Genomic DNA, 26,271 nt, shown 5'->3' with positions numbered 1-26,271 from the left:
TAGTAGGAAAGTAGAAAGATTTTTTGAAAAAAACTTTACGATGACATGACATTCATACGGTTTAATATATGTTGACAGTTTCTAACGAAGTAAAACATAACAGTAAGACAGGTTCGCAAGTCTAGGCATGTAATTTCGGCACGAATCAGCGGAGCGGAACCAAACCAAATGTTAACTTGATCTGTATCTTATCATAATAATCTCACATACTAAATATCAGCTCAATATGAGAAGACGTTTAGAAAAAAAGCCGTATAACTGTTCGTTGAGGAATGACGGAATGACAGATATTAATCATCATATCTATTAAATAGAAAAGAGTAGAATACTTTTCACAAATTTTCTGTGAAAGTGATGCTTTCTTACACAAGAGTTATATGACTGTATGATACTAAGTATCTTAACTCGAACGGTAAGCTTTAAAAATACATTAAGTTAGACGACGCGTGAAATATAGGTCATAGTGACTCACTTTATGTTAGCGGCTGATATGCTTTCAAAGATATATCTTTACAAAGAAAAAAGAGATGCGGAAGGTACCAAAGGATATTCAATCTCATAAGTCGAAAACAAACTGACAACGCCATTACAAAAAAACGAAAAACGACCGATATACAAACAACAGTTTACAATACTATTAAGTTATATGATTATATGCCATTAGGTATGTGATATGAATTCGGTCGTAGAACTTCATTCAAGTTAATGAACCATAAAATGTAGGTTTGATTGAACGACGTACTCAATGGCTCATTTAGATACATCCTTATTACAAGTCATTTCAAGGTTGCTTACTACTTGAGAGTTGAATTCGGACGTAAAACTTAAAAAAAGTTCAAAATCGGATTGTAGATTCGCATGACGAGTGATAAATTCAAAACAGGAGACGATAACCTTTCGACTCGCCCGGTCTCGCGGCTTCTTTTGGAGTTCATGCGGTTCCCTCAGTTTTTGTTTGTTATCTTGATTTGCATCTTTTTAGTCGATTCCTAAGGTTGAACATCGGTAAACTGCTATCGGCTTAATTCAGAGCAACTGAACTATAGCAAATCTTTCTAAGTTGCTTTTGTACATATAATTATACAGCTGTATGGATTAAAGTTTCTGATATTGGGTACTCTAAAAGTCCCTCTAAATTCTTTGACGGCCAACCTATAACAGTGAGGATATCTTTGAACATGCAGAACTCGGTGTCTTCGAGTCAACATTCGACTGTTTAATCAAAATTCAGAAATGAAATTGTTACCGAATACAAACGAATCGTAGCAATAAATTGATAATACTATTAAATGATAGATTATTAATAGAAATCATTGCGTAAGATTTAAGAAACACACTTCCTACGGGAATATGTAGAGTCATGACCAGAATGCTGCCTCTACCAATACGGGGCCAATACGATTTTGGGACTTTGTTCACACTCTGTAGTATATATTTTCATAAATGTTTACATATTTTGGAAGAAACCCAACCAAAACAAAACCGTAGCAAAATTGAGCAATCAAAAACATTAGAAAAAAAAACAAAATAAAAACGATCGTACTAATTTTATTCGTTTCCTTATCTTATCATTTATTTTCTATTGACAGGCAACAATAAAAAGGAAAATTCTGCTACTTTGGTCTCGGTGTTGTACGATATAAATCGTGAAGAATGGAAATCATTTCAAAGATCATTCAAAGAGTACCTTGGTTATTTTACCAATATACTTAAACTTAAAACAAAGCTTGTTTTGTTTTGTGATAGTTCAACATTACTACTTTTAAAGTACAACAGTGAATACCTTGCTCATAAAAACATACATACAATTGTAATACCATTTTCTCAACTGGAATATGCTAAATATCGGAACAAAATAGAAGAGACGTTGTCATCTGAAGAATTCAAGAAAGATAATAAAATGTTAGACCATCCCGAGGCTTATTCGGCTGATTATATTATATTAATGAGCAATAAATTATCATTTATGAAAGAGGCTGTTGAGAAGGACCCGTTTCATACATCCCATTTTTTCTGGATCGATGCCGGGTATGGACATGGAAATCGGACTTTCTTTCCTACGGCAACAAAATACTGGGAACCAAAAAATCTGCTTAAATTGAAAAATAAAATTACCTACATTAAATTGTACGAGAACCCAGACGCCTTCAAAGGATATGAATTAGAGATATATAAAGAACAAGCTGCACCTGTTTTGAACGGCGCCTTTTTCGGTGGAGACAAAGAAGCTATAATTGAATACTATCATCTATATGATTCAGTTTTTAAGGAATATTTATTTACACATAATATCGTGGATGATGATCAAAATATAGGCATTTTCTGTTATTATCGACGATCTGATCTTTTCAATCTAGTTTTTGGAGATTGGAACGATGTGATGAAATTATTTGGTTAATATCTAATGAGTAATGTTGTATCAGATGAAGACTACCTTTTTAACGAGTAGACGAAAGACCGTAAATTTGAGTGATAGATATACCAACTTTACTTTCTTACGAAAGCCAGCCACAGTAACAGTCTTGCGTCACACTGCAACTGCACATTACATTTGCTATGCGGTATGGGTTTTGCTTATTGCCCGTACGGTGACTTATTGTTGCCAACTTCTACGTCATTTTGTCTCTGGTGGAGAGTTGTCTCATTGGCAATCATAACACATCTTCTAATTTTTATATGCCACTAATATAATAGACAAACCATGCATGGTAACAATCAGACTGGAAATGGAATTCAATTGCTTTTATCTGCGATATGCCTTATAAAGGGGACTCTATCCCTTGTCAAGGGAACGATACTGTGCCACTAAGCTCCTATATGTGTTTATACATTTTAAGTTTTCAAATTTTTTATTCTAATTTTCCAGACAATAGAAGTATTTTGAATTGAAACAAGTTTCGTTGGGGGCATGCTGCACTTCGGTGCTGACATGAACATACGGATATTGTTTTTTTTTAAATTTGCTGCTATAAAAGTGTGCAAATCAATTAGGAATTAAAAGCAGTGTATCTCCCTCATGCAAAGCTCTGATCCCTTGTCCGGAGTCGGCTATACTTTTGTTCTTTCTTGGTTTACAAGCTTTGGAATTTTTGTATTAGGTTTTTAATTTTAAATATTTTGTCCTCGAGCAACGAGGTAATAATTGTCGAAATGCTCATCTGGTGCAGTAAAATTGGTACCGTTATTGTTATTGCTGGAAAGTATAAAAACAGTGGAACAATAAAAATCTATTTATTATATTGTACAAGTCAGAGTTGATATTGATATAACAAATTTGTAGTTCTTATTATTTATATACATGATTTACTAGGTAGCTATTTTTCATCAATCATTAGCAATACTACTTCTTTTCTTGTCAAAGTTCTCCACGTCTGTTTTTGAGTCTTTCTTTCTTGACAAGCACCAAATGCAGAGCAATATAATAAGTTCAATCACTTCAGCGATACTTAGAACTGAAATTCCTACCCACAATCCTAGCTGGCCACCTATGTCACTGACAAAATTTTCTTCCTGTAAAAGAGAAAAAAAAGACGTTTTCTTGTCTTTCATAGAATTGAAACTAAAACAAATTATGTTAGTGCAAATATCAATAATCATTGTCTTATCGTTAAAGCTCAGGCTTCTTACTATGCGAAATCAAGGTCACCTTTAAACCTGTTTTACAATTTATTCGACTCAAAAGAACAGCTTGAAAAGATGGTGAATGTGACTTGCTGTTGGTAGATAGCTGTCACACTCAAACCGCAGGAGACAATACTACATTATGTACGAACGTTTGGTTTGATCAATTTTATGAATAATACATGTGACATTTCAGTGCCTGATTCAGATTAATCTTTATTTTCTTTATTTTACATCATACGGTGATGATGTATTTGCTCATCTTAATTATTCAAATATTTTAAATAGTTTATTCGAAGTCGGTTAACAGCTAATTAATTGGTATTTTCAGGCAGAGTTGACCTTAGATGAATTTGGTTATTTTGTTGAGGTCCTTTTTAGTCATATAGCTCCTAACGTTTCTACGTATTTACAAATTTCTTGCTTTCAAATGTTGAGGTGTGAGGATTCCGGATGATTCCAGTAGAGCACATCGGACACAAGCAATTATTTATAAAAGTGTTTATTTAATTTTCTAATATTTTTACAACTCCAGCATTTATCTCTCAAAAATAGGTAAGGGTAATATCAATGGACCTGTTGAATGGCATCAGATATTGTCATATCGAGGCCTTTTTTTTAAGCTAACTATACGTTGTGGATTTTGCTCATTGTCGAAAGCCGTACGGTCATTCTTCATATCTTTGCTCTTTGCTCTATGGGCAGTTGTCTCATTGGCAATCATACCAAATCTTCTTATTTTAATATTATTGAATGATCACAGTGAATAGAAAACTGCCAAAGTTACCCGATAAAATGCAAACATTACTGGTTCACCACTAAAAATAACCGTTTGAACTAACAGACTATTGATTTTACTTCGTTTAGTTGCTCTTACTTGACAGAGTTCCAGAATAGCATATCCACAGAGTAGGTAACCTGTCGAAACATTGTATACTCCAGAGTCAGAAGTCGGTAATAAGAAAATAGTCTTAGGCTATTGGTATAGTTTACCCATGGTCAATATAATACTTCCATGGTATACCATATATATATTCAAAACAACATGTACAATATAATAGTAGTTTATCATTTAATTTAATTAGGATTGTAATAAAATATAAAATATATAGTCTATTGGTATACCATATTCTTAACAAGATGTACAATGTAGTTTATCATTTGATTTAATCAGGATTCTAATAAAATATAAAATATATATTTGAAATATGTTCAATAACTCACTGTATATGCTACTTCCTCCTCTGTCAATTCATCTGTTAATGAAGCCAAATACACCTTGAGATACACCAAACTTTCCCTGTAATTACCAATGACAATAGGTTAGGTTAAAACATTTAATGTATGCATACTCATGGTCAAAAATAAAATTCTGCAACTGATTATTGGTATTTTTGACAAAAATGAAAACAACACTTTTTAAATTTCATGCATCTGAAGCAATTTTCTGGATTTACATTAATTCATCAGGAACGCTGAAAGCCGAATATTTGATGGCCAAGGATGTATGAGAACCGAAACAGTTGAAGAGCTATATGACTGAAATGGACCTAAAAATAATAAAAAATCCTTGTCCCTGAAATCTCCTTATGTTTATCTCCATCTTTGTGCTTTGGTGGATAGTTGAAAACTTGTTTTCTTTATCCTTGAAATCTCCTTATTTTTATCTCCATCGGTGTTTTTTGATGGATAGTTGCTTCATTGGAAATCATACCATATCTGCTTATTTTTTTTATTGACCTATATAGTGCACAGTCGGAAAAAGTTATCATTTATTTGAACTTTTTAATATCGTTAATATTTAAACAGAATGTGCAGCTTCTGTTTGTCTAAAACCTACCGTAATGTGCCAAATGAAGCGCTGTCTGTGTTAAGAATTCGTTCTAGAACCCCTTGTTGGTTGACTGCTGGGTATGTAGTAGTAGAAACTTCTTTATTGTAGGTCACCTCTCTAAAATATTAAAGAAAAGTCAGTATTGAACGTGATATGGTTCTAAAATTTTGTTTGGTTGTCTGTTTAGGTGTAACACAAACGTGCAATATTTATCCTTGAGACGCAGAGAAATAATGTTTCATTGAACATTTGATGTCTTGGAATGTATATTATATATAATAGATATGTTACTTTTTAATGGACAAAAAGTGCAGAATAAAGGGCAAAAACAAATAAAGAAATATAGACAAAAAAATATAATGAATAGAGAAAAATGGTGTGCTGCTACAAATGTAGATTATAAAGAATTGAAAACAAAGGGCAAAATATATAAAGAATATGGAAAAATGGTCTAAAAATAACGAATAAAGAAATAGACCCCTATCCAGACCTTCATTGAAGTTAACATATATGGTAGACCACAATAATAAGTCATGATGATCGCTGAAAATTTCAGACTGCAATATTCGACAAAACATCGGTTAATCTCGTTTTGTCCTACCTACTCCGGTAAACCTCCGTCGGCTTTGTCCTACCAACTCCGGTTTTCAACAGAAATCAAAACATCGGTTAACCTCGGATTTGTCCTACCAAACTCAGGTATTCAACGGAAATCAAAACATCGGTTAACCTCGGCTTTGTCCTACCAACTCCGGTTTTCAACGGAAATCAAAACACAAACGATTGAATAGAAGCAACATAAAAATCGTATCTGTATAGTATTTATATGAGCAACGCATAAAACTCAGGGAACACAAATTCTTAAATACACAATATGTTTTAACTCAACGCATAAATACTAATCGTTAAAAAATAGTTTTATGCATATCCTGACAATAACCTCCTTGCTATAAGCAAATAACCTTTCATATAAAACCGCTACCTAAAAAATGCCTCCTGTGATTCGTTTTTGTTGGTTTTTTTTTTTAATTTTTTGTGGTCATCAGATTCCGTTTGGGGATTTCAAACAGACCTGTACGTGTTCGTTTCCCTTGAACTTGTGTTTTTTGATATTCGTGTTGTTGGATTGTTGTCTCATTGACTTTATAAACACATCTTCCTTTACTGATTTTCGATATTATACCTATATTACGTTGTAGACTCAGAGTCTGCTCTCGTTTTTTTAATTACGTATGTAATTTGAATCACCGAAAACAATTGTAGTCAGAACTTCAAATTGTATGTCCACTTTCACATTTGTATAAATATGAGAGTCTGGATTATCGCGTGAGTTTTTCATCACTAGATCTTTAATTTTCTACTAATTTTCAGTCCATTTACTCCCTTATTCTGAATTCTTTAATTTTTTTTTGTATTCCTAATTCATTTGTCCAATATACTCTATTCTGTAAACCCCATAAAGATTCTCAGATGGGAGAAAGGTCCACATTTAAAAAAGAAAGGAATAATCGTACCAGAAATGAAAATATGACATACAAAATGCTTGGATTTACTTAAGGTGGTACATAACACTACAGGGAGATAACTCTGTAAAAATCAACTGAACGTTTTAATCACGTTCTATTGTTAAGGAAATATTAAGCTTCTCAATGATCAAATTAGTGTTTGTCAAACTGCTATATATCCAATGAAATTTTTCCAATAAAGTGTGTGGTTCAAGTTTTTTGAAATTTTTATATTTTTGTCAAAGGGTCAAAGTAAATATTTTTGTCAAAATTTTATGAAAATTAAACGAGCCAAATTAATTTTAGTCAAGGTGTTTTGTACCATCCTAAGATTCTGAGGAGTATAAATATATAGTAACATATAAATATATTACCGACAAGGTACTTTGCAATCACAGTCTTCTGCACTAACACTTACTGCAGCACTCTGAACTATCTTCATACAGTCTATTTCTGAAATATAGCATCACAGTTGTATGATATGAGTATGAGTGTGTTCCTCATGTTTCATAAAAATGGTTAAAAAATTTAAAAAGAGTCAATATGCAAAGAATAATCTGTTACCTTGGAGGTCATTGCAGAAGTGAAATCTAAGTTATACGTATATCGTAAGTATCGGTCTAATTAAACATATTTGTATATTTATAATGCAGGCATTCCAACTAAAAGGTTAAATAAGGAATAGCAGAATAGTGTTAAAAATTAGCATTCTGCATCAAAAATACATAACGACTATTCAAAATGTATCATTCTGTTCCTTTACCATTGTTTACACATAATTTGAATATCACAAAGGCATCCAGTTTTTCATTTTTTTGTATTGAAATCTATAACATAGAAAAAAACAACCAGTAGTATTTTATCAATATAGATCTGAGTTACGTCGCTTTGTCCGATGACTTTCACTTTGAACAACTATAACTGATGGAAAAAAAAGAAAATGACGCTTTTATTTTAATTTTCATTGCCTCCACCCGCCTCAACATATCTTTACAAAAGTTGTAAGTCTGTTAGAATATGATACAACATTTATCGTGAACGGTGCTTTTCTTTGCGAGCTGCATAGGAAAACTCACAAAATTTAAACCCAACACACAGACATACACACATCGGTAAAAGGATTAGATACATTTTTCTGTTAAAAAGACTAATTTATAATGCTCTTGTGATGGGCAATGGACCGTGGACCCTGTTCCAAAATTTGGATTATCTTTCGTTTAACAGATCTTTTAAAACTAAATAGCCGAAATGAAAAGTACGTCCCATGGCAAGGAAGTATAACTGATATAGCTTCTCCCGGTGATATAAGTTCAAGATAAAAGCATCGTTGGAACAACTAACCACTTCATATCCCCGCTTGTATAGACATGACAACGTTCATGTTTTGTAATGGGAATCTATATGCCATTAACCTTATGATGCAAACATTTTTGTTTAATTTCATTGTTTAGTACACCAAGATGGAGATAACGGCAACTGCTATTGTTAAGAACACAAAGACGGAGATAACGGCAAAAGTCATTGTTAATTACACCAAGCTAAGACGAAGATAACAGCAGCAGTAATTGCTGAGTACACCGAGATGGAGATAACGACAAAAGTTATTGTTAATTACACCAAGACGGAGATAACAGCAACAGTCATTGCTGAGTACACCGAGATTGAGATAACGACAAAAGTTATTGTTAATTACACCAAGACGGAGATAACAGCAACAGTCATTGCTGAGTACACCGAGATGGAGATAACGACAAAAGTTATTGTTAATTACACCAAGACGGAGATAACAGCAACAGTCATTGCTGAGTACACCGAGATTGAGATAACGACAAAAGTTATTGTTAAGTACACCAAGACGGAGATAACAGCAACAGTCATTGCTGAGTACACGGAGATGGAGATAACGACAAAAGTTATTGTTAAGTACACCAAGACGGAGATAACAGCAACAGTCATTGCTGAGTACACCGAGATGGAGATAACGACAAAAGTTATTGTTAAGTACACCAAGACGGAGATAACAGCAACAGTCATTGCTGAGTACACCGAGATGGAGATAACGACAAAAATCATTGTTGAGAAGAAAATTGCGGCATATTATTTGACAACCTGTTCGTAGAAAAGTTGTAAATTTGTAAAAAAAAATTCCCTTTGGTATGAAAACATTTAACTAAATATAGAAATATTGAACAAATGAAATGATATTGTGCAAGATTTTGAAATTGTCTCGCTTGATAAGTGGGAAATATTTAGCAAACAGTCTCTGCGAAATAAGTCTTTACATTTAAAATCGCAATCGAAATGTATGTAGATTATTAAGCAGTAAATTCGATGTACCTGAACTTTTTTAAAATCCATTCAAGAAAGATAAATACTGAATATGACAATGTCCCGTGTTTGCCTTTAAAAGATGATTGCAATCACTATCCCTGTTGTATTGTGTGACGTATCATTTTTGTTGATTTCCGACTGTATGTGCCTTCTATGTTATTTTTGTCATTAGGTTGCTGTCTAATTGGCGTAAACCTCTTTTTGCTCATATTTACCTTCAGGCGTACTGCACATCGTAGAAACTTGATCGGTACCATATAACCATGAACTAAGGCAACCACAAGTATTTGCAACACTTTTGCCTATGCATTTTTCCATACACACCTTAAAATAATATATCGTCGTAATCAATTTAGAATGTTAATGCAAGTAGTAAAACTAAATGATTCAAAAATTCATTGTTTTCTTCAATACAGCTAGCGGTCCTCTTTGTAGAAATCTTATTGCAAACGGTTTATCACATCATAGATATAAGATGCGGTATGAGTGCCAATGAGACAACTCTCCATTCAAGTCACAATTTATAAAAGTAAACCATTATAGGTTAAAGTGCAGTCTTCAACACGGAACCTTGGCTCACACCGAACAGCAAGCTATAAAGGGACCCAAAACTTGTTATGGTGGGTGTTGTTTATAAAGCTTGTAAACTAAGATTGGATCCATGTTAAGCTATTGGTCATTTAAATCGACCTATTATTTAAGGTTATCAATTAAATGTTGAAGAAAGATCTTTGAATCTTGTCTTTGTCGATACTGACCTTGGTTTTCTTTCAATGGCTTTAGACATTAGACATCGTTTTATTAAGAATCATGGGCCATTGTCAGACAAGATTCATCTGTTCAAACTTTATTTATATTGTGTTATTTATTAATATATTATTTATATCACTATTTCTCATAACAGAGGCTAAATAAAGATATATAGTACAATTGATTACAAATGATATTTATCTCAACACATGTGAGAATAATATACAATTATTGACTTTTGATGAGGTTGATACAATGATTTATCAACCCCAGAGATATGGCATTCACCGAGGCCAACGGCCGAGGATGAATGTCACATCTCTGGGGTTGATAAATCATAGTATCAACTGAAATCAAGAGTCAACAATTGTTTTATTAATATATGACTTTTTATCTTCAACAATTTTCTAGTATTTCCTCAAGATCCTTTAAAAACTGCTCCTTGTTTTTATACTAAAAATATCATCTGCTTTTGAAGTTGCTAATTTCCATAAGTTGAAATATTCAATAAAGTTTACTAAAAACATACACCGAAAACAAGAAGAAGAGAAAAATTACACCGAAAACAAGAAGAAAAAGAAAAAAACGGGAAATTACATGACGTCATAAACGTCTTTCACGTTGCCTTGGAATTTCTATATTAAGGTACACGGACGCTGTTCCAAATCTTATATTAACCTCTCGTAATTTTATCCGCGGTGAATATAATGTTTTATCAAAGAGGATTTCCGATGCTTTTTAGCCAATGAGAACAGAGAAAATTTATAGTCATATAATAAAAGTTTTTAATGAAAACATACACTAAAATAAAATTCATATCATTACAATATTACAATATTTGATTATTGTTGTAATGAGCTCGATTTTATAGCAATAGATTTACAATGTATTTAAAAGAAAGGAATACAACAAGTATTTTATTCATATTTAGTAGTAGTTCTCCTCATGATCAGTGTACAGCAGTGAGGCTCTTAGCATCATCACAACGCAGAGGTCATCGCAGGGCGCTTAATTAGAACCAGCTACCAATTATATACTTATGCATTGTTATATATAGTAATTAACATTCATGGCCCTACATACCGTCGATACTTATATTTTGGCATTGCACAAGATCATGCTTTACTCAGACTGCTGATTATAGATATAAGAAGATGTGGTATGAGTGCCAATGAGACAACTCTCCATCCAAGTCAAAATTTATAAAAGTAAACCATTATAGGTCAAAGTACGGTCTTCAACACGGAGCCTTGGCTCACACCGAACAGCAAGCTATAAAGGGCCCCACAATTACTAGTGTAAAACTATTCAAACGGGAAAACCAACGGTCTAATCTATATAAAAAACGAGAAACGAGAAACACTTATGAACCGCATCAACAAACGACAACTACTGAACATCAGATTCCTAACTTAGGACAGGTGCAAACAAATGTATGTCTTTTACAAAATCCGTTGTTAGTGCGCGGATCGATATTAAGTCTTAGATATTTTAGTCTTAGTTATGATTAAACATGTTTTATCTATTATTTGAAATAGGGATTAGAACTAGCTTTCAGTAATTACTAGTACCTTTGATCGGTTATTTGTGTATTTTGTCTTGTTGTTTGCTGTTGTTTTTTTTTATTTTCCCCGACTGAAGATTCTACCACTTTCCATATAAAATTACAACAGCCGATTTAGAGCTTGACATATTGTATGGGCAATTTTCCTGTGTTGCTGACTGCATGCTGCTCTCTATATGTCTTTTGTGGTTGTTTTGTTGTTGATTTGCTGTCTCATTGACATATACTCGGCCACATTTTCTCTTGTAACGTCAAATTTTTAGGGGATAGTTTGTGATATCCTGAAATGACGGACAAATAACGAGGAAATATGTTTCTTATTGATCGACTCTTTAATACTGTGCAATAGTGATTTTTCTGAAGTAAAAAAAAAACCTATCAATTTGTAGTCATTAATTGAAATGGAAAGAAATGACTAATCGGTTTTTATTGGTGTATTTCTTTATTTTTAAATCAATAATCATGAGGGTCTGGATGAGCTTTACAGAATAAAGAGTAATAGGCCAATACTGCAGAAAAATGAGTAAGAAAATAAGGAATAGAGAAAAATAGCCCCAAAAAATAGAGAAAAGAGAAAAATGGAGTGTTTAAGTATAAAGAATACAGAATAATGGGCAAACTAAAATAAGTATAGAGAAAAATGGCCTAGAAAATAAAAAAAAGAAAAGAAAAAGAAATAAAGGACCCCGCCTCCAGACCATCAATTATGTTTTACGTGCATGTAACATACCAGTATTGCATAATATTTGTTCTCTTTGTCACATCGGGATCCATCAGAACCCGGATGTCGAACGAATGACCTCTGTGAAAAGAAATTAAAACATATAAACATTTTAACATAATCAGAGAATAAATAATAAAAATATATAGGGTTAAAAAAACTCCAACACCCCCCAAAAAAATCCCAAGAACATAAAAGCGACTATCTTGTGATCCTGTTGGTCAACACATGTAAGTTGATACTATTTTTCAAATCCAAATATTATATGAATGAAAATTTTTCCAAACTTAATTCTATAGACATATTAATCATGCATTTTGATGCAGTATTTTTTTTTACCTGAGTTAGTGCAATGCTTGTTTCAACTGATGTTGCTAAGGATATTCCACTTCCTCTAATGTCTGGGGAATACTTCCGGTTATGGATTGCAACTCGTATACCAGACGAATCTGTGATGAAAGGTATATATTCCTCTTGGTGTACGTTTAGGATAAATTCAAGTCCTTAAATAAAAAAAATCAATTTGAAGAGATTTTCTGTCGGCGCCATATCTTTTTTTATCGGCGTTTTGCATTTGCGCCAATTAATCTGTACTTTATTTGCGCCAATTTTATTTTTTTTCATTTGCGCAAAAAAAAAAAAAATCATTTGCGCCAATATTGTTTTTTTTTATTTTTGCCAATTTACAGGTAAACACAAGTCATGAGACATTTAAGTTGTACAGAATTTTTGATTTAATAACAAAAATACCCCTCACGTCTGCCATCTACCCCCTGCTCACCACGAGGAGGTGGAAGTGGGATTTCGAGCATGATATGTTTATTTGTAAAAGTTTCTACAAAAATGTACGGTAAAACCCCACGCGAAATAACACTTTTTTAATAAAATAGTTACAGTTTGACGTCAAAACAACATTTGCATATTTACAAGTCTGTCCTAGCTGATTATTTGTTATTTTGTATGCAACACTTCTGATGAACTGACCTTGTGATATATTCTCTACAATACATCCGATATTTTTCACTAACAAAGTTCATTGTTTTCCTTTCCATGTTTTCTTACGGTTGCTGGCATGTCGAGAGATCTGATTTTTACTAAGTGATTGCCTGGATTTTCTTCATGACATCCATAAATCAAAGTACTGAAGTACTGAACATCGGATAACCGCAAGTTCTTGTGGATGGTCACAAACACTTGTCTCAGAAAAAAAATCACATCTCTATATAGATATAAGAAGATGTGGTATGAATGCCAATGAGACAACTCCCCATCCAAGTCAAAATTTATAAAAGTAAACCATTATAGGTCAAAGTATGGTCTTCAACACGGAGCCTACCTGCAAGTGAGGTTAATGTACAGAGATATATTTTTTTCTGAGACAAGTTCGTGCGTGGATGATGAATAAATGACAGGGAATTCAACCTCACCATAATAACTATTATATTGTAGTGATAAAAATCAGTATACTCTGGTTTGTTGTTATATATTATATTAATATTTGTATATAAGAGTTACATGTATATATAATTTTCATCCATTTGTATATCATTCTCTCCTACTATTCTAATAATAGTGCAGTGCAAGTGCATGGTGGACACTCTTCTGTAATAATTCGATTTTTCTAATAGATTGGATTTGAGTAGGCATTCATATTTTCCCGCAAAACGTATTTGTGATATTCTTCCGCATGCGTTAACACAATTTTTCTGTACGTGTGCATAGATATTAATGATTGTTTACTTATATATATATTTCTATCGACAAAACATTTTCATATTATTAATTTATGTTGTAAAAAAATTTTTTTTTATGAGTATTCATTAAAGAAATGAATTTATAACAAGCGATAAGGAATGTTATTTTGCACTCGATAATGTCCACGTATTTATACGATCGGTTACCATTCAAAAACGAAAGTCAAACCGCTGTGGCAACAATACATCGGAAAGCCCTCACGGTTATCGCGATGTAAAAATGTAAATGTTTGAGTGTTGTGATTGAAACTGTGCATTGTAGTGCGAGTGAAACAATTCATGGTTCTTTTACTGTTTTTAACAGGCGGTGCTGCCAAAATATGAGCCGGAAAACGCGAAACAGGAGACACGTAGGTGTCTAGTACATAATCTACAAACTCAATGCAACACACTTTTTATCAGTTTGTGCCTCAGACATTATGTCCTCCGGAAATCAATGATCTCAACATGTATAAACATACATGTACATATAACATGAACATGTTCTCATTGAACACCACTTACCTTCAACGTTGGGTTAAAGGGGCACTAGCTGTCAAATTCATGTTCACCGATTTGACTCAAATTCTCATATTTGTTATATAACAATGTAAAACATTTATCCAAATTATAAAAAAATCTAAAATAAACAATTTACAGGGCATAGGGTCGATAATATGTAGCTTCGTTTTGTGTGTATTTTAGTCTAGACGCCATCTAATCAACTGTCGAGTTGACCTCACGAAAACCACCTATGCCGATATAAGGGATATAAACATAAATAAAGATATAAATAGATAGCACAACTCGTGCAATTGGATTCTTCTAGGTCAATTTAATTTCATTTATAGATTAAAAATATATGTTAATCATCATTTTTACCTGTATAAGAATGATTTTTTTGAGGATCGAATCAGTCAATTAAATGAATTACCTTTGTTTACTTTCATTATTGACATTCTTTTCCTTTAAATAATCAAACACGCACACAATTCATGCGTTATCCAACTCTATCTAAGGGGTTAAATTGAAGTTCACATGAATACGGATTCAATGAGGTCGAATTATTCACTTGCAAGTGAATAATTCATCATCAATATTTATTTGCTTATTTTGACAAAATTAGACAATACTGGCTGCTAAAAGCGAATTATTATTTCACTATTCCACTTTCATTAATGATTGAACAGAAAAAAAATCATATTTTATAATTTTTTTATATCTCGTAGCTAGTGCCCCTTTAACGTAAGTAAAGGTAATTGTCTAAATGTATCAGATCTCACCTGTTCAAATTAAATTGGCGCAAATGAAAACTTTTTGTTTTTTGGCGCACATGAAAAATAGGATATTTTGAAAATTGGCGCAAATGTCATACGCCCTTTTATATCAATCTGAAGAAATATAATGTCGACGCCATAATCGTGTTACAAAACACTTTGAAGTGCATATTCCCATTTTTCTGCATCCGCACCACGTTTGTTTTTAAGTAAGCATACATGATATAAAAAAAAAAATCCCGAGACAACAAATAATAAAAAAAAAAAGAAGTTTCTTTTAAACAGACACACATCTTTAGTATGGGCGTTAGTGTTGGATTAGAGAGTCCAAAAGCCCACAATTCTATTACCCAGTCAAGATTAGCAAATAAAAAAAAAGTTATACGGGTAACGAAAAAATAAAATCTGAGGTTATAGAATAAAAGAAAATGTATGACATTGGTTAACGAATAAAGAAATTGCAAGGTTAAAAAATCAAAGAAAATGTACGGTAACAAAATAAAAGAAATTGTAAGGTTAACAAAAGAACTTGAATGCAAGGTTAAAAAAAGAAAATGCAAGATTAACAAGGTTAAGGAATAGAAGAAAATGCAAGGTTCGGGAATAAAAGAAAATGTAAGATCAAAGACTAAAAGAAATTGTAAGGTTTAGGAATAAAAGACAATGTAAGTTAAAGAAAAAAAAGAAATTGTAAGGCTAAGGAATAAAAGAAATTGTAAGGCTAAGGAATAAAAGAAATTGTAAGGCTAAGGAATAAAAGAAATTGTAAGGCTAAGGAATAAAAGAAATTGTAAGGTTTAGGTATACCAGCTTTATAGTAAGTCGAAATGAAACAAATCAATTCTAAATACTGTCAATTACAAATCAAACAAGAATGATTAAGTACATACCCATGGAAGGTCCTGCCAATTTTGCAATAGGCACCTTGGGCTCAAACGTATAGCATACTCCATAATCCTCATCTCGTATTTGTTTAATTTCTCTATAACAAAAAATGCGTTAAGCTTGGTAGTATCTAGAAAAGCATTGTAATGTGTATTCTTAATAACTCTTCTCTTCCTTTCGGTTATGAAAAATAGAAAAGTCCAAGATATGAAAGACTATTACAACAAAAGATAAAAGAATATTTCAACAATTTTCATATGACATGTAGATCCCACGTTACATTACAAAACCCTAAATCAACCACATAAACCTGCGCAGACTAGAGCAAGCAAATCGAATTGGTTATTTGCAAATATAACATAAAAAAAAGATAGATATGGACGATGCCCCCTCTGCTCTGCCATATGCATGAGTATAGTTCCACATACTTAAGATTTGACAAACAGTGATGTTGAAATACAACTTGAAATTGTTGCGCTGTCTGTAAGACACATATGATGCCCCAACCTTACCATAAGAAATTATGAATTTAACACTATGTATGATTATCTATCTTTTATTTTTATTCTGAATGTCTACACTTGCAGGACTGAATGTTCAGCCAAAAGGTTTCAACTTTCCAGTTCTAGTAGTCACCAAGTTCTACTTTGTATTTCCAGTGGTCATTAAGTTCAACTTTCTATTTCCAGTGGTCACTAAGTTCAACTTCCCGTATTGATTTAAATACTTAACAATACTAAACAATCTTATTTATTGCATTAGAGAAATTAAACTGTAGTAGTACAAACCATATTTTCAATTATATAGCAAGTGAGAAAGAAATGAAGTCCAACAACCGTTTTTTGTGAATATCTAACATCGCCCCTTCTGACTTTTAGTACAAAACAAAATGACTAAGTCCAAATACCTAGCATTTTGAGAATATTTGAAAAAAATAAAATCCTGTGGACATGCACACTTCCATTGTGTATACAAACAACCTACAAAATATTAAAGCTGTAGCTCAAAAACTGTCAGGAGTTGATAGCCGGACAAACCATGATCCGGACAGACGGACGAACGGACGGACGGATGAACAGGGGTAAATTAATATGCCCTCGACATTTTGTTGCGGGGGCATAATAAAATTTTCTTTTCGTTACCTGTTGACATTTCTATATTTTGTAAATATACGATAAAGTGTTCTTTATGTTGGGAATTTCCAATCGTAACTACTCGGCCATTCTCGCTACCTACCGACAATTGCCGAAGGTAGCGAGAATGGCCGAGAAGTTACGATTTTGTAATTTCTAAACGAGCTTTTGGTATAGAACTACTCACGTTGATTCACAGGTAGCTCCTTGGTATCTGCACAATAAAATGAAGTCTTGCATCGGTATACTCATGTCAACTATTTCATCTTTTGTGTAGGTCCCCATCCGAAGGCGGAACACTTCTTTTGCTGTATGCATTGGTGAAGCACCTTTTAAAAAACGATAAATCAATCAACTTTATATTTACTAAAAATTTCAATTGTCTCAGAACCCGAAAGAGTTATAATCAATAATGACTGGAAAGGAAATAATAGGCGGATTAAACAATAAGATAATTACAATACATGTTTGTTTCATAAAAATCCGTACTTTAGATTGGCTGAAAGCAGTTGTTGGGCATAACGATATCAAATTGTATTTCTCAATGAAATTCAATATTCATGATAGCACAAGCTTCTCATGACAACTTCACAACAATGCATAGGAAAACAAAAAAAATATTGCTTTAACTCGTTATTTCATGGTGTATTTATAAGAATTGAATGCTTCTTTATTTTTTTCATTTTATAGGTTTGTTAAAGCGTTGACCATGCGCACATTTTTGGTATGAAGTTCGGAAAAAATGTGCTTCGGTCAACGCTTTTACACCCCAATAACATTTAAAAAAGAAGCATTCAGTTCTTAAATAAAACGAAGTTTACCATGTTTTGTGTGAATAGATGGATTTTCTATTAAAAGGTGATCTAATAAGGGTTTTTTAGTTTTGTCCTTCACCGGAAAAGTTCGTCAATTATGCGTGCCTTTACGACGACGTCATTTACACGGGTAGTAACCTCGTCATATCGAGAAGCGTTTAGTACAGTGATTTTGTCATAGTTTGGTTAAGATGAACATGGTTGTGTTAAGTGTTTTTGATGACAAACAGTGTCAAAATATAAACATTCGAATAGTTTGTTAAAGGAAATAATGACAACAAATTCAAGCTGGTAAGTATCTTTGTTTATAGCTAAGATGTTAGTACATCAAAATTTGTATCATATAGTTATTAATTTGACACAGAACAATGCTTGCGTATGTCAAAATTTAAAAGTTGTGATTCGTTTCAAATGCATAAAGAAAAGTGGTTTGCCTACTGCCTGCTACATCAAATAGTTTGTTATGATATAAAACTGCCGTCAATTTTCCCGAAAAACAGCCCCTAGTGCACACAATTTGAGATTACAGAATATTCGGTGTCATGGTTTGGTTCATTCGTGTCATGGTTTATTTCATGTTGAACATGGTTCAGTTATGTGATTCTATTCGTGAATGAAGGAAGAGTAAACAGACATTATATATTGAAATACTCTTTTTTAAATCGTTTTATTTGGAATACAAAAGGACATATATACGCACATTCAATGTAGTATTATATATATAAAGTGCATGCGGTCGGATTGCCAATGAGATAACTATCCACCCGAGACCAAAATGACTTAGATGTAAGCAACTATATGTCGTCGTACGGCCTTCAACAATGAACAAAATCCATACCTTTTAGCAAGCTATAAAAGGCTCCGACAAAATTAAAAAATTTAAATGAGAAAACCAATGTATTAGTCAATATTACAAAAACATAATCATTTTTTATTCGTTCGTAATAATAATTGATTAAAGTGGACATTAAATCGGCTTCATTCTAATTCGGAATTGTGATTTTTCATATATTTAAATTCTGAACTTGTGTGTATTTCTTTTTTTTTTTTTATCTTAATATTGCTAATAGTTTATAAAACAAATAAGTTTTAACTGTTGTCCATGTCACGCGTTAACTATTTGTTTCGTGGATGTGTCCTCTTGATATCGTTTGGTTAGTTTTGTAGTTGGGATACTTTAGCATTGGCGTATAAACCCACATCTCCTTTTATTCATCGTAGACTGGTTCAAAGTAAAACAACAGATATATATAGTTTAGTAGAAAAAAAAAGTAGAACAAAAATTACTTTTTGACTAGCTGATACGTTTGCAACTTGAAGTAGATGTTTTTACAAATTTTACAAGTGATGCCGCTCACGATATCATCGACAGAGTCAATCATGGACATACGGAGAAAATAATCTATTTGAAACAGAAGCAGCGCTTTCTGTTTTTATAATTATTATCTCAAAAGTTAGTTTAAAAGAGCAGTCATTTTGACTATTTAAATTATAAAAGCAAAATAACAATAATACGGGACTTCGATGAAAATTATAAACGGAAAGTCCCTAATCAAATGGCAAAATCAAAAATTGAAACACATCAAACGAATGGATAACAACTGTCATATTCCTGACTTGGTACAGACATTTTGTTCTGTAGAAAATGGTGGATAAAACCTGGTTTTATAGCCAGCTTAACCTCTCACATGTATGACAGTCGCATAAAATTCCATTATTTGACGACGATGTGTGAACAAAACAAACAGACATAATAGGAATAAATGTCAAAAAATAAGGGTACAGCAGGCAATATTGTGTTATAATCTAAGTCACTATAAAAACAAAACAAATATTTCAACAAAGAAAAACAAAAAGGCATATAGACAAAGCACATAAGCAAAAACGAAAGACAAGAATACAAAAATTTACCATAGCACAATAACACAATGACGGGATGTATAAGTACCGAGCCACGTCAAATGGATTGGGCCAAAAATAGACTAAACAGTTAAAGTAATAATTTACAAAGACAAATAAAAGAGTACCATAACACGCCATTAAGGTGACAAACAACGTCAGTACTTGGAATCTTTACTTAAAGACCATCTTTTATTATTTGTGAAGTCGAAAAGGAATATTTACCCACAAGGTCTTCCGATGAACTTTTTAGGAAAAAGGACGAGACGTTCTTTGACATACCACTGGTTCATCAACTTTCTACTCAGACACTGGTGACGGTTTACAAAGTCTGAGTAGCATCTGCAAGCTCTTGAATATCAAATGAGTTGGGAAATGTATATCCTATGTGAAGGAGAAGTTGGTATATTGCTACTAAGGTTGGAGAAACTGGTAATTTTAAAATTAAAATCGTCTCGTTTGTCATAGATTCTGGTAATAAGATGACCGCTGATGTCAAATTCGAAGTTAAGTCTAAAAATGAGGCAGAGGAATCCGTGTCTGTTTTTTCCATTAATTTCTAGTTCTTGGGGATATATTAATGGAATTCAATCAGAAAAGTCTGGATTGTTAATGGAAAGATCAATATATATGAATGTGAAATTAAATTATCTGGCTTCATTGATCTTCTTGTTTTTTACAAATGTCTGAAGGAACTCCGACTAATATGAAGATAAGAAGAGGTCGCTGCCGCACAGTTCGCTCCCATAGAAATACCGACAGTTTGGTGACAAAGTCTACCTCCAAATTCAACAAATATTTTGTCAATAAGAAACTCCAGCATACTGGTCACTTGTTCCTCTGTGTATCATGTTTTATTTTTTTGTTCACTATTAACAAAATATGCCGTATGGTATCCAAAAGTAATAAATGTATAGAGTGCGATACCATTTTTATGTTGAAAAGCAATGTAGATTTAAATTATTTCTTTTAGACGATTTTTCAATTACACATAGGGAATGGTGGTACACAGAGTTGAACAGATAGAACTAATTTTAGAGAAACATCGGGCTTTACATTTATTTAGAGATTCTTTAAGAGTTTTTTTTTAAATCCATATATGGTTAATACCACTACGCGAGTAAACAGTTTCGCGGTATTTCTGAAAACCCTCTTTCATTGCGGAAAGAATCTTTGTCAATCAAATGGACAATTCTTTCGTCAAACATGTAGATGAGCTGGCAATGTATGACTGTTTGTATGGAATTTTGTGAAGCTTAGGTATCCAATACAAACAAGGTAAGTCCTCCTATTTGCTGCTCAAAGTAATGTTCATTGAAGCTATTAAGAATTTATGAATCACCAAAATCTCATCCTTGTCAAATGATTTTTTTTGTATGTGGGATTACATGAGTGCTCATTTATATTCCTAATTCTTTTACAAGACACTCGTAGTAGTACGATTTGCATACAAAGACAAGTCACGAACAGTTAAATTGTTTAATGTACGCTTTTCCAATTAACACATCTAATTTTGGTTTAAAAGGCTTTTTTTCTTCTTAGTCAGTTGGTAAATTGTGTAACTTCGTTTTATTACAAGCGTTTTTAAACAAACTATCAATATTGAGCTGAAACACATATATATTAATTTGGATCTAAACCATGACAAACTTGATCAAAACCATGACGAATTTCTAGACTCTTAACCGAACCATGTCATAACTTAACCAAACCATAGCAATTTCAATAGTTTGCTTATTCTGCGTTAGTTTCTTGAAAACAACAATTCCAATGTAGATCGTTTGACTAACAATGCAAATTAAAACATCTTATTTGCGTTTTATTTGCTCGTTTGAATAGAACTGAGGCAATTGTTCGGGGAAGTAACTTGACACAACCATGTTCATCTTAACCAAACTATGACAACATCACTGTACTAAACGCTTCTCGATATGACGAGGTTACTACCCGTGATTTACCAGATAGAGCGGCGCGCCTGTATCCCTGCACTATTAAACTTTAATTCATCAAACGTCTTCGGGATCGTTATTATGCAGGATAATCTAGAAATATGTTTAGTTCCGTAGGTACGTAATGACAATTCCCCAACAACTGCTGTGCTGATTATCGGTAATTACAGTTTTGTTTGCCGAAAAGATCTGCATGTAATATTTGCCAGTTGACGGCGAAAAGGAGGCGTATGACTATTGGATTCTCAATCTCAAAATCCCCCTCCTTCCGTGGGTAAGTACATATGTTGTATTTACTTCACTTACCTGAGTTATATGGAACAGTGTGTGAAAATGAAGTCTACAAAATTATAAAGACTTAGTGTTAATTATAAAAAAAACTGTGAATTTGAAATATTTGACAAGTTAGGCTAACTAAGCGTTCAATTTGTCTTTCGATTCTCAGTTTGAAGTCATGAGGCAATCCTCTTTAAATATAGATAATCGATGCAAACGCTGTATTAATTTTTCAATCATTTCTTACAGTTCAGGTATAAGAGTATACAGTTTTGAAATCATTTAAACTTTTAAAGTTATAATAGAAGAATTGAACTTGAGGATCTGGATGAGTGGTCTGCCTTTCTAAATTCATTATATTTTGTTCCATTTTCTCCGTTTATTTTTGGGGCTCATTATTCTGTATTCTCCATATTTAAGCACCGTTATTTAAGCATTCCCGTTTTTCTCTATTCTTTTTGGAAATATTTATTCTCTCTCTCTCTCTAATCCCCATCTCGACACTCATTAAAATATTCGTTTTATTGTCATTTGATAAATAAAGGTGGATGTGTCTCATTCAAATCTTCTCTCTCATTTTCTAGATTATTATTAGATTTAACCTTGGGCGAAGTGATGGAAATTCTTTTAAAAAATCAGCTCAAGTTTGTTTTAGTTTTGTTTTTGTTTTTAATTGATCAAATGAAATCGTGTTCTGTTTATTAAACTAAAGGTTGAAGGAATGATTGTAAAAAATAAGTAGTTTTACCGGATTGTAATGAACGATACATAGCATCGGAGAAAAAATTGCACCATTCTCTTCTGTTTAGTCCGATTCAATTATATATATATGAGGGTCTTGATGGTGTTAACGGAATAGAGAATAATGGACATAAAGTGCAGAATAAAGGGCAAAAAGAAAAGAAAAGAGAATAGTGGGCAAAATAAATAAAGAAAAGAGAAAATGATCTAAAAAAATAAAGAATAACGAAAAGTAAGACTTTGATCCAGACCTCCATATATGATCAATTCTACGTTACGTAATAACTTCAAGTACTTTTCGCTCTAATATTTTTTTTTATATTCTGACATTAATGGAATTGATAATAACCATGTCCTCACAAACCTCACATTGCATGTGTATTTAGTTGTGGTGAATATGATTCTAATACAAGTACACAGTATTAACGTTTATCGAAAAAGAACACGCATACTAACCTTAGGAAAAGGGTAATTGATGCTCATTCCAAAAGCATTCTCGGTTTCATTTAATACCTGGAATAGATCTGGTTCTAGTAATACATCGCTTAGTTTTAAAGGATTTAGATTACAAATTGTAACAGCAGGAAAACCAAGTTCTTTGTATGTCACGGATACTTTTGTATTTACACCCTCACTGAAAAGGAAAGATAAAAACATTTACAGCTATATGTTAAAATAAGAAGATGTGGTATGATTGTCTATGAGACAACTCTCCTCCAGAGACTAAATGACGTAGAAGTTAACAACTATAGGTCACCGTACGGCCTTCAACAATATATAATTTATGTGACACGTTTGGTGAAAATAGACACAGTTGGGAGATTGTTCACGTCCCGGGGGTGGGGGATTTATACGTTTGAGAGTGTAACATAATGATATATACTGGTTATTTGCATAAATTCAAATGTCTCATATTTTTCGTGTGGTACCAAATAAAATTGAGAATGGAAATGGGGAATATATCAAAGAGACAACAACCCGACCAAAGTGAAGACAACAGCCGACGGCCACCAATGGGTCTTCAACGCAGCGAGAAAATCCCGCATTCGAAGGCGGTCCTCAGCTGGCCCCTAAATAAAATTGTGTACTAGTTTAGTGAAAATGGACGTCACACTAAACTCCAAAACATATAAATGAACTAAAATTAAAAAAACATACAAGTCCTGACTTGGGACAGGCGCAAAAATGCGGCGGGGTTAAACATGTTTTGTGAGATCTCAACCCTATAAAAACAGATTTAATAGTCCAGCCTTGCTTTAGAAAAAGTATGTCTTTAAAAAATGATTGTACATTACTGTATTTCTGTATAAAATTCCACCGAAATCGACTTTTGTGCAAAAGGTGAAGTTATTCATGTAATAATATTGAGAAAATTTAACTATGAGTAACAGCTAGCCCTTACAGATGATTATAGTAACAAAAGTATAATTTGTTTACTTTTCTTGAATAAAATGTACCCGAAGTATTTATCCCCTCTGAACCAAACTCGATCATGTGAAAATAAGTAGTTAATATCTTTAACATCGAGTGCACAACATGAAAGATAAACCAATACTAGGTATGATTAATCTATTGTTATTTGACTAACGTCCAGTGACAAATATTTCAGGCATACTCAGGGCAGACCGACGAATAGAGCAATACATCAAAGGTTCTGTGAAGTGAATGGACCGGGAAAAAGAGCGAGGAACTCGGACTGGAAACTTAACATTGCAACTAGCTATAAGTGGACCCCTCGAAGATTTGATATACATGTTTATAGGTGTTTTAAATGCTGGGAATGTGACTCTCTCCCAACAAGTATCATCAAATTATGTCTCCTTTCCAACCGGATATGTCTGCGTATCTATACCGAGTACTCTTATGCATTACCTTGAAATATATATAGCTTAATAAAAAAATTAATGTGAAATATATATGCAATCTATTACATTACCTGATAAACTGTAATGACAAACGGTAGACCTGAAAAACACACATCCCAAATGACGCTGAGAGCGCACATATCCAGAACACTTTTCTCAAGATAAAAACAGAATCGGCTATTCTTCCAAAACCATGGATACTGGTGTTACCAGCAAAATCTCTTAGTTTGTCTCCAAGTGTTTCTGGCATAGCGAAGTGAAAGCTTTTTAAGATATTTACCTAAGAAATCCTTTTTATAGTGAATTGTTATTGATGAACAAAAATCTTTTTTAACTTCAGGTGATTGCTCTGAACCTCCTCTGGGAATTTCAAAAACATAAGTCTATTGCTAATTATTGTATTCTTAATGGATTCATGCATATCTTAATATTTTTTTGTTATACTTATTTAAGCATATCTGCGAGAATCCATCTCATTATGCAAAATTATATCAATTTCACTTTTGGAAATAATAATAATGACAAAACATCAATTACTCCATCTTGTCTTACGCCAAGCAATGATAATTACTTAATAAATTTCTCATCAAATTGATAGAATCTTATATTGCGTGTAATTGAATTGTCATCATAATTGGGTTTTACCCAAGGTTATGTCGTACTAATATTCATAATGGAACCCTTTGTTTCTGGTCTTAAATATGATGTCATTAGTCAGGCTATAGTCACTGAGTTTTTCACCAAGGATTTTAGAAGCCCAGTCCCGGGGCTCATCATTTCTTGCCATGGCGAGTCCAACAGTGAGAAAATGAAATTGTATTTCTTTATAATTTACTATTTCAGTCCCCATGACAAAAAAGAGCAAGGAAATGTCATCAATTTAAGATTAAAACAAATAAAGTATATGGTTTAGGGGTTTCCCGATTGAAGATTTTATGTATAGATGTTGGAACTCGAACACTATGCAACGAATTTATCTTACCGACTATCTTTATTTGTTGAATTTAGACTAGAGTTGTCTCATTTGCAATCATACCACACATCTTCTTATTTTTATATTAAAGTGTTCAAGTGTTCAATATTAAGAACCTACTTCCACTGGTCTGCACAAAAAAAACTAATGTCAACAATAACAATTTAGTATCAACAACCTTGATATCAAGGCCGTAAATACCATTGAGGCAAGTGAGGCAATTGCCTCACTAAAATTTCGACACTGAATTTTTTTTTTGTGTATTTGTTTATTGTAATTTAATACGAAATATAGTCATTTTTTTCGGTCTCAACCTTAATTTTTATAACTTGACATCGTTCCTTTTAAATTATTCTTCCCGGATATAACTCAGCATCTCACCGGGTTTCTCGATTACAT

General features: G+C 32.7%; 2 protein-coding genes across 2 annotated transcripts; one reads left to right on the top strand and one right to left on the bottom strand.

Annotated features, from left to right (window-relative positions):
• Positions 1–654: 654 nt before the first annotated feature.
• LOC127712918 (protein HtrL-like) lies at positions 655–2,551 on the top strand. Its single transcript, XM_052219512.1, has 2 exons — positions 655–664; positions 1,590–2,551. The coding sequence occupies exons 1-2, from the start codon at positions 655–657 to the stop codon at positions 2,396–2,398; spliced, it is 819 nt and encodes a 272-aa protein (XP_052075472.1). The 3' UTR covers positions 2,399–2,551.
• Positions 2,552–3,253: 702 nt separating this feature from the next.
• On the bottom strand, positions 3,254–17,606 carry LOC127712917 (degenerin unc-8-like). The gene is made up of 8 exons (XM_052219511.1): positions 17,542–17,606; positions 16,227–16,318; positions 12,666–12,829; positions 12,336–12,407; positions 7,335–7,396; positions 5,462–5,572; positions 4,846–4,921; positions 3,254–3,510 (listed from the first exon to the last, which is right to left on the bottom strand). The coding sequence occupies exons 1-8, from the start codon at positions 17,604–17,606 to the stop codon at positions 3,325–3,327; spliced, it is 828 nt and encodes a 275-aa protein (XP_052075471.1). The 3' UTR covers positions 3,254–3,324.
• Positions 17,607–26,271: the final 8,665 nt, after the last annotated feature.

Source organism: Mytilus californianus, unplaced genomic scaffold (assembly GCF_021869535.1).
Source record: "Mytilus californianus isolate M0D057914Y unplaced genomic scaffold, xbMytCali1.0.p SCAF_8, whole genome shotgun sequence".
Classification (NCBI taxonomy): Eukaryota; Metazoa; Mollusca; class Bivalvia; order Mytilida; family Mytilidae; genus Mytilus; species Mytilus californianus.
Note: the sequence above shows the minus strand (reverse complement) of the source record. Positions and strands in the feature narration are given on the sequence as shown.